Source organism: Trichosurus vulpecula, chromosome 8 (assembly GCF_011100635.1).
Source record: "Trichosurus vulpecula isolate mTriVul1 chromosome 8, mTriVul1.pri, whole genome shotgun sequence".
Lineage (NCBI taxonomy): Eukaryota > Metazoa > Chordata > Mammalia > Diprotodontia > Phalangeridae > Trichosurus > Trichosurus vulpecula.
In genome coordinates this window covers 255,729,970-255,739,846 of record NC_050580.1, presented here as the reverse complement: position 1 = coordinate 255,739,846, position 9,877 = coordinate 255,729,970, and the positions used below count along the sequence as shown (strand labels likewise).

Genomic DNA, 9,877 nt, shown 5'->3' with positions numbered 1-9,877 from the left:
TGTGTACCCATGGATAAGTTATTTTTTGGTGTTTCAATTTCCTCATCTGTAAAATCAGACCTCTACCTACCTCATCTACCTCAGCTAGATGGCACAGTGGATGAAGTGTCAGGCCCGGAGTCAGAAAGACCTGAATTCAAATCTGACCTCAGACATTTGCTAGCTGTGTAACCCTGGGCAAGTCACTTAACCCTGTTTGCCTCAGATTCCTCATCTGTAAAATGAACTGGTGGTGTTGGTGGTTGTCCTTCATTCTCAAAGAAGACCAAAATGACATCACTGTGTTGGGGTCAAGGTGTAGTAGTTCCACCTGTGGCCGAGCAGACCAAAATGACCTCAGAAGGCTCTGCCACAGGTCAGGCACAATGAGTCCGTATGAACATTTGGAGTGGAGATGTCTGCAAACTCGCACATCTCACATTTCTGTTTCGGTTCCTGTGCAAGCACTCAGGCTAACAAGATATTGAATATAGCATGGGTTTTATTTAATTATTCAAAATTTTAAAAAACTGAGGACTTGCTGTCATATCCATAAACAATCCATAAGCAGTAAACTCTCCTTCCTTTTCTAGCTTGGGTGAATGAACTAGTCCTGACACATTCATAACTTGTCAAGGAGATATCCTCAGTTTTTAAACAAAGGACCACATAAATGGGGCCACAGAAACCAAGACAATATCCAACACCCTCTACATACAGAATTTTACAGCTTTAAAAAAACAAAATCAAAGATAAAAACCTCTCACCTCTATTTGAACCCAAAAGACTTGGCCTTGAATCTAGATGTAAGCCCTTAATAGCTTTGTGACCCTGGGAGAATTGATTCTTCTCTCAGTTTCTCCATACGCAAAAAGGGGAGTATCAAGTACATGGTGAATGAAAGATAAAGCATTTCTTAAATATTTTGTATGTTTTAGGTACTACGCTAAGAACAGGCTACCACCACTAATTGCCACCATTAACAACTCTCTATTGGGTGTGACCGTAAGGATGTAGGCAGTATCTCCAGAAAAGCCCTAATAAAATGTATATATTATCCAAGGGCAACAAGAGAGCTGTCAGGATCCTAACTCCTGTACTCTCACCCCTCCACCCACCCCCATTAACACATGGGTGCAAATAAGCTCACCAAAATGGCAGTGGGTTATATTGAAAAGCACAAAGAGTGAACAGAAAGAGGAATGAAGGCTCAGCTTGCCTTGGTCAGAAAGGGCAACCAAGACTCCATGGAGGGAGGGGGAATGGCACTCCCCATCTTACTTACAGTAATGATAATTCGTAATTCTGTCGATAATTAAAGTACACAAAGTTCCATCCTCACAATGACTCTATGACGTAAGTAAAATAAGTATGATAATCCCTATTTTTCAGAGCAGTACACAGAAGCCAGAGGTGAGGTGTCTTGTCCATAGCCAAGAATCAAACTCAAGTCTCACGACTCCAAGACTAATGCGTTTTCCTATACAGTATGCTATCTTTCATAATAAAGCACTTAATACATATTAAATAATTAATCTCCTCCAGGTAGCTCTGATAAGATGTGACTAAACTGAGATGAAGCTATATTGTATATTAGAGCAGAGGTCCTAAAACAAATTGGCTCGGACGTTTCAGTCCTTTCTGATGGCTTCTTCTCCCAAAATATAACTCATTCAGGAATTTCTGCTCAGCTGACCTCTAGACTGACTCATAGTCCTGAAACAGTCTCTGACAGCAAGAGAGACTCTTGTGAAACCGTCAACTCTGAGGTCACTCAGGGCAGCTGTCAAGTTGTGCAAAGGGCAGGTTTCTTGAGAAGTAAGTCAGCATTGTTCGTACTCCCTAGCTGTGCATGGGTGGGACGTGGTGTGAGAGGTTTAAGTTGGGGGTGAAAATTTCAGTGAGATTCTCAGCAGACTTGGATAGGTAGAAGGTAGCAGTGAGCACCCTCTCAGTTCACACTATCAGTGTCTCTCCACTAGTCAGGAGCACCTTGGGAATTACTAAAGGTTCTGCCCATGTTCCCAAATGCAACCCTATCCCACTCTTCTTCTGAGCTAAGAATTAAGGCCTACCACCTTTTTAGCTCCCACCACCCACTCCTACTACTCACTATCAGCTCCATGATGCCTTAGAATGCCCTTCAGAAGTAAGTCCAAACATTGGCCCCTCATCAGCCATAGGCCCTCATGACAAGCTATCTTCCAGGAGCTGGGAGAAGGCAGGGTGAGAGAATTTGGCTCAGCAGCTTGATGGGGAAATGGTGATCGTAGATCATAAGATGGTAGATTTAAAGCTAAAAGAACTTTAGAGCTCATCCTGTTTGATGCTGTCATTTTACGATGAATTAACTGAGATCAAAAAATGTTTTATAAATGGCCTGAAGTCACACAAATATCAGAAATTATTCCTTCCACTACAGCATATTGCTTCCTCCAAGTGATATCACTCACTTAATTTCCTCAGCGGTCTTATAGATAAGGCAGCACTATCTGAGATCACCCTCCATTTACACTGCATATATCTTGTGTGTAGATAGTTGTTTACAGGTTGTTCCCTGTTTTTGTTTTTCTTTGTATCCCTAGCACTTAGCACAGTGTCTTAGGCACTTTACAAATGCTTATGGAGGATGACGATGAGCATCTAGCTAAAAAGGAGAACTAGGGTGAGAGGAATAGTTGCTGTGCCCCTCAGCAGATTTACAGGCCACGCCCACCTATGTATGATACCAGAGGCCAACAGGTGATATGAGTAATGGAAAACAACCCACACATGAACACTGAATTCTGAGTCATAAGATCTAAGCATGAATCCTGGCTTTGCCTGGCTTGGGAAAGGCCTTTCCCGGACTAGATAACCTCCAGGGTAACTTCTGAATTTCTACAATTTGATGTCTTCAGAGAGGGATGTTACAAGAGTTCAGCTAAGTACAAGAGGAAAGCAGACAGAAGCAAGTGAGGCCCGAAGCAAAAAAGAACTGAAAAAGCACAGTTCATAGAGAACTGAAATTAGAACTGCAACATGACCTGCTGCCAGGGAGAACACTTTCCTCCCCAACTCCCACCCCAGTAGACTCAATCCTGTGGCCAGTAGACTCAATCCTGCTGTCCTACCTGGATTCATTCACTAACTTTATTCTAATCCTACCATGGGCAACCTCGATTTTTACAGCAAAAAGAGCACCAGATTTGGAATCAGAAAACTTTTATTCAAATTCTGTCTCTGTTATTTACTAGATGTATGACCTAGAAAAAGTAACAACCTCTCTGGGCTTCACTTTCCTCATTCATAAGAGAAAACTGATCTTATGATAGATCTATGATCTTATCCGTGATACATTTATTCATATAAAATTCATTATAAATCATCTACTACATGCAGAACATTGTAAGTACTGGAGAAGAGTTTTATTTATTACATCAGTATTGTGTAAATAATAAATTACTCTTTTATTACTAATTTATTATGTAATTAGTTTTATGAATATTATATCATACAAACTTACTAACTTATTTAAATAAGACTTAGTCCTTGCCATCATGCAGCTTATGATCTGAGTAAGACCCCCAGTAAATCAGATAACTAAAAAGCAAAATATTACATGATTAAGTGTATTAGAGGCCATGCAGCATGAAGGGGAAGGATGTTACCAACAGTAGATCAAGAAAGGCTTCCTGGATGAGGTGACATTTATGGAAGGAGGAATTTAATAGGCAGAGGAGGATGGAGGGCATTCCAGGCCTAGGGAACTTCTGAGAAAAGAAGTGATAGCGAAGGGCATTTTCAGGAGCCAGAGTTTGAACGGAAAGGAAATTGGTAAAGTGCTACAACATCAATTTGAATGTAGTTTCCCCTATTAGACTGTGGACTCTTTGACAGCAGGGACTATTTTTAAATTGCTTTTTTTGTATTTCCAGTCACTTAGGTCAGGGCCAGGCACATAGAAGGTGCTAATTGACTGGCTTACTGACAATTTCATAAAGGATCTTGAATGACAAAAAAGGAAACCACCTCCTTTGGGAGACAAAAGGAATCTCCTTAAGATTTTGGAGTAGAAAAGTGCCTTGACCAGATTTTTGCATAAGAAAAGTTGGTTTGTTTGTTTTTTTTTTTTTCTGGGAGTAGTAGTAAAGATGGATTGGAGAGCAAAGCTGGGAGGAGCTCTTAGGAGGCTTTTGCAATAGTCCTGTCTATGCAGCTTTTGTTGACAGCCTTTTGTAAGGAAGACCTATACCCACACAGCCAAATAACCAAAATCCAGCTCTAATCAACAGTGCCAGCCTCCACAGATGCACCAGGACCCATATCCCCCACACAAGCCAAGGACAACCCAAGGCCAATCACATAAATGGCCCTGCTTCAAGAGGGAATCGGCGTTCAACCTTTGCATGATAAAGACTGTTTTATATGGAGAGAGCAGCGGACCTCTAGGTAACAACAGATGGACGAATTCAGAATGACCACATAAAAGTCATTATTTCCGGATGGAGTTTATGCAATGACTAAGATTCGAAGGTAGGTCCTTTATATACTAGGATGTATTAGAGTTGTTGGCAGTAAAATTAGAAACCCTTTATCTACACCCAGTTTCAGTCCAAAACATGTTGATAAACACTTCACAGTCGAGTCACTCAGATTTATTTATGGATACGTTGGAGTTATGAAGGCAACTCAGGACTGGGTCACTACCCCTGGAAATTACAGAAGGGTAATCTTGAAAAGCCCGGGTTGGTAATCCACATAGTTTATGAAGCAAACGGCAGAAGGCGTCCAAAACTCAGCACCCAAATACCTAGAATAGGTGACCTTGTTGCTGGAATTTTCATCACTGTCCCAAGTGCTTTACAAATATTATCTCATTTAATTCTCACAACAACCCTAGGAGGTAGGGACTATTATTATCCCCATAATACAGTTGAGGAACCTCAGGAAGAGGTTAAATGACTTGGCCAAGGTCACATTGCTGTTAAGTGTCTGAGGCAGATTTAAACTCACATCTTCGGGACTTCCGCTTTCCCTTGGTAAACGTGGCGCTGGCCAGTGTGTTGGAGAGCCCGCTGCCTGCGAACGGGGTCAGGTTTTTTGGGCTCGGGGGTCGCTCGGACCTGCTGGACCTGGGTCCGGGAAGGCCCGGAGATGAGCTGTGCCTGGTGGCTCCCGGCTGGGGTGCCCCAGACGAGCCGGGGATCGAGCTTCTTCATGGAACCACCACTCCGGCCTTCGAGTTTTGGCATGGTATCATTGTTGCTGTGGACTCCTGGGCCACAGCCGGTTCGTACATCGCCTCCCAGACAGTGAAGAAGGCCTGTACTACGTGGACAGTGAGGGAAGCCGTGTCTCTGGAGTCACCTTTTCTGTGGGTTCCGGTTCAGTCTATGCTTATAGCATTATGGACCAGGGCTACCCATTTGATCTTTCTGTGGAAGAGGCCTATGCCCTGGCCTGGAGAGCCACATATCGGGATGCCAACTCCGGAGGTGTGGTCAACCTCTACCACGTCCGAGAAGATGGCTGGATCTGTGTCTCCAGTGACAACGTAGCTGAGCTGAATGACCAGTATCAGGGAGCCGCCCTCTGAAGGAGGTTGGGGGTGTTGCTTTCTGGGTTTTTGGGGTGACTGATATTTGGTATCAGGGAGACAGTTCACCATCCAGAACTGGAAAGGGACCTGGCTCTTTTTCCTGTCTAGGACTTGACTATTTTTTAAAGCAACTCTTCATCGACCTCTGTATGTTACTGACTTGTTAATAAGCTGCTACAGAAGCAAATGTTCATTTTACTTTTATGTTAACATGATACAACTCAACCCCCCCCACCCCCCAAAAATAAACTCACATCTTCTTGATTCCAGACCCAATGCTCTATCCACCATGGCAGTCACTGCCCTCCTCCCCAAACCCCCATTCAAACATTCGCCAAGTCCTATCTTTTCTACCCTTATAACATCTGCCTCTTACACTGCTACGGATGCAGTTGGGGGGGAAGAGGGGGAAGGGAAGATTCCTGGACCCCTTGAGGACAGTAGGGGATAGGCTCATCTGGAATGAATTCACGGACTCAAGCATTCTTTAAGTCAAAGTGGCAATGTCTACTGGTACACTTTTCAGCAGGCCGGAGTTCTTAAGGAACCCGAAACTTCACAAGAAACGTTGCTAAAGCTTATATAGGAAAAGTAGTGGGTGATCTAATTAGGTGATAACTTACAACCTTGGGCACAGGTGTCATTCCCTACTGGAGACCAGGGGAAGGGGTTTCTCAGGGGTGTATTTTTGGTCTATTATGTCCACACCAAGATAGCTCTGAGAGTTGATGACTGTAGCTTGACCTCTGGATTGAATGAGATAACTTTGGCAATCAGTACATGATCATTCTGTGGTTACAAGATAGTCCTGCTGTTGCAAGAGAATTTCTTCAGAGGTCAGCTTGTTTTTGTGTTGGGGGAAGATTGTTTTGACTGGGGCCCACTCATGAGTAATTGTGGGGAAAGGTAGTTTGTCTTACTGGGGCCCACTCGTGTCCTTGGGCTGGGGAGAAAACTGTTGGGGATAGTGTTTTTGAAGCTAGGGAGAAATGTGATTTTGTAATTGAGGTCCCAGCACAAGCATCCAAGCACCCCATCGCTACCATCCTGCTATATAAGCCCTCAACAGCTCATGAATAGACTATCGCAATAGCCTGATAGCTAGTCTCCCTGCCCCAAGCCCCTCCCCACTCCAGTCCATTCTCTATTCAGACTCATCTTCCTGAAGAACAAGTCTATGTCACTCCCTCCCCGCCTACACAATCAACTACAGCAGTTCCCTATTACCCCCAAGATCAAATATAAGAATCTCTATTTGGCATTTAAAGCTTTTAATAAATTGGCCCCTTCCTATCTTTCCAGTCTTATATCGAGATCCTGTGATACTGACTCAAACAAGGTATCTCTATCTCCCAAGTGTTCTCACTGACTGTCCCCTATGCCTGGAACCTCTATCTCCTGGCTTTCCTAGCTCCCTTCACGTCTCAGTTCCGTCTTTTCAAAAAGAGTCCCCTTTAATCTCCATGCTTTGCTTTCAGATTATCTCCAATTTATCCTGTATATATCTTATTTGTACACAGTTGTTTATCGCACTAGCCCGCTGGTTGGTCTCCCTTCCTCAGACCTCCCACAACAATCTATCATCCACTAAACTGCCCGAGTGATTAAAAAAATCATTTTATGATTTAATTTATATTTTTCAGGTCACCACCCCTCACCCCCAGGCTCAATATCTTTGTTAAAGTTGCCAAAGTGATTTCAAGTGTAGGTCTAAATATGGTCTCTCTGTTCAATTAATTTCAGTGGTTAAGACCCTGACCACATCATAAACCCCAGGGGTTCCCTATCACCTCAAAGATCAACATAAAATGCTTTTGATACTTAGAGAGCCCTTTACAAACGTGTTACCTTTCCAGTCTTTTTACTTATTCAACCCCTACGTACACTGAAATCAAACTATACTGGTCCACTTGTTGGTCCTCCCAAATGATACCCCATCCTCCTGCTCCACGGCTCTGCACCTACTGACTTCCGGAAATAGCTCAAATTCCTCCTTCTGCAGACCTTTTCCGGTCCATCCCACTGCTCGTGCCTTACTGGAGATGACTTTCCAGTCTCACAGCATCTATCTTGTACATGCGTCACTTGTACGCTGTCTCCTATTCCTCTTAAGAAAGGGATATTGTTTTTCCCTTTCTTTGTATTCTTTGTACTTAGCAGTGCTTGGCACACGGTAATTCATTCAATAAATGTTTGTTTACTGACTGAGGTGCACAACTTTAAGGCTCTTCTTTATACTCATGAAACTGCAAAGGGGACAATAGCAGGAGATAATAGTGTAACTTGGAGAGACGGGTACACGTGTAAAGTGGTCCATTCTGGAAAGCAATTTGAAATTGTAGCCCAGAAGTCATTTAACTGGGCATATAACTTTGATCCAGAAACACCGCTACCAGGCTTATATCTCCATTGAGGGGAAACCCACTTTCTCCTAAACCAACCCACTTCACTTTGACATAGCTCTAAAACTAGGAACAAATTTTGTGGCAAACAAAGAAATGAAAAGAACCCATATATACAAAAATACTTATAGCATTTTTCTGCTGTAGCAAATAACTGGGAGTCACCATCAGTTGAACAAATTATGGTCTATTGATGTCATGGAATATTACTGTGCTTTAATTAATTATAAAAGGGATGACTTCAGAAAAAGCTGAGAATTTCAGAGGTGCTGAATGAAACACTTTCAGAGAGCATGTGTGGATTTGAGACTACATTTCTTACAAGGGAGGGCTTTTAGTCTTTTGGTGGTGGGAAGAAGTGGAAAAGAGAAGTAGTAATATTAATACTAAAAAAAGTACCAATTGATCATTTTAAAAAATGCAGAACAGAGTAGTTTTATAGAAGGGGACACAAAACAAGGCAGCGATGGAACCACCAAGTTTGAAATACCAAAAACAAAAAATGTTTGATGTTGGTGTCTGTCTAGTTCATAATTTAAAAAGATTTAGAGTTGCCTAGAGGCAAAGGATCACACAGGCAGTTATCAGAGTAGGAAGCCACTATGACACACGTAAGGGCTGAGGCTGGCGCCCTTAACTAGGGCAGTGGATGATAGCAAAAAGAACAATGAACCGTATTCAATAACTAACCTGGGTTTGTTTTAGCCAAATATGTCAGACATGTTTTACTATCAGTTTAAACATTCTGTTTAAGAGTCTTTAAAGACCCTTTTCCCAGTTTCCCGTTACATCAATTCTCTGACCTGAGCAATCTCCAAGTCACACTGCCTGGGCACATAGTAAGCACTTAATAATTTTTTTAAAAATTCATTTGTTTTCAGTTAAGAGCAGGGATTGTTTCATTTTCTGGTGGGCTTTTTTTGGGGTCTCACTGCCTAGCAAATGCACAGCAAGCACTTCCTTAATTCTCAATTGATTTGTGCCAGACTTAATGCCTGTTTTTTCAACTCCTAAGTCAACTTGAAATCATCTTCCTGGAACACTATGGATTTTCCCCACCCTGACACCACGCAACGTAGAGCTGGTGTTGTCATTCATAGGATCCCAAGCTTTAGAGCTGAGAAGCAGAGCCGTCTTGTTTGTAGAGCAAACATTTGTCTATCCTTTTTTGAGGTGACACTACACTGGGGGGCCTTCAAGACAGTCATTTCGGACCAAGGACAGCACTGGACAGGCTCAGGTAGTCCAGAGCAACGAATACAGTTGCTGTTCAGTTGTGTTCAACTCTGTGACCCCTTTTTGAAATTTTCCTGGCAAAGACAGAGGAGTGGTTTGCCATGTCCTTCTCCAGCTCATTCTACAGATGAGGAAACTGAGGCAAACAGGGTGAAGAGATTTGCCCAGGGTCACAGAGCTACTAAGTATCTAAGGCCAGATCTGAATGCAGGAAGATGAGCCTTCCTGATTCCAAGCCTGGCACTCTAGCTGCCTTACTAAACTAAAACAGTAAGCATAGTCAAAAATCCAAATGGGTAAATATATTAAATGTATCTACTCTATACAAAGTCCTGGGTTAGGCACTGAGAGAACAAAAGCATCCAAAAATCCCTGAACTCAAGAAGCTTCACACCTCCCAGAGACCAAGACAAAGTGCTAAAGCCTCCTGGGAAGGAAAAATCCCTGCCAGGCAAGGGAGGACCCCTCTCGAACTACTTGGAGCTAGAAGAAAGGGACTTCAGCACCTAAAGGAAGAGATCTATGTAAGTCCAGGGCAAAGATAAGCAAACAGGCTCCTACTCTAGCTTGACTAGAATGCAGAGTACGTGGAAAGCAATGGTAGGGAGAGATGGAAAGCAGAGTTGGAGGATTAAGGAGTGCTTGGTCACAATGGAAGGACGGTTCCAAAGGAGAAAGT

General features: G+C 42.8%; 1 protein-coding gene across 1 annotated transcript; it reads left to right on the top strand.

The window, feature by feature from the left end:
* Window positions 1-4,477: 4,477 nt before the first annotated feature.
* On the top strand, window positions 4,478-5,557 carry LOC118829914 (proteasome subunit beta type-5-like). The gene is made up of 3 exons (XM_036736735.1): window positions 4,478-4,494; window positions 5,021-5,214; window positions 5,271-5,557. Exons 1-3 carry the CDS (start codon window positions 4,478-4,480, stop codon window positions 5,555-5,557), a joined length of 498 nt encoding a protein of 165 aa, XP_036592630.1.
* The last annotated feature ends 4,320 nt before the right edge of the window (window positions 5,558-9,877 follow it).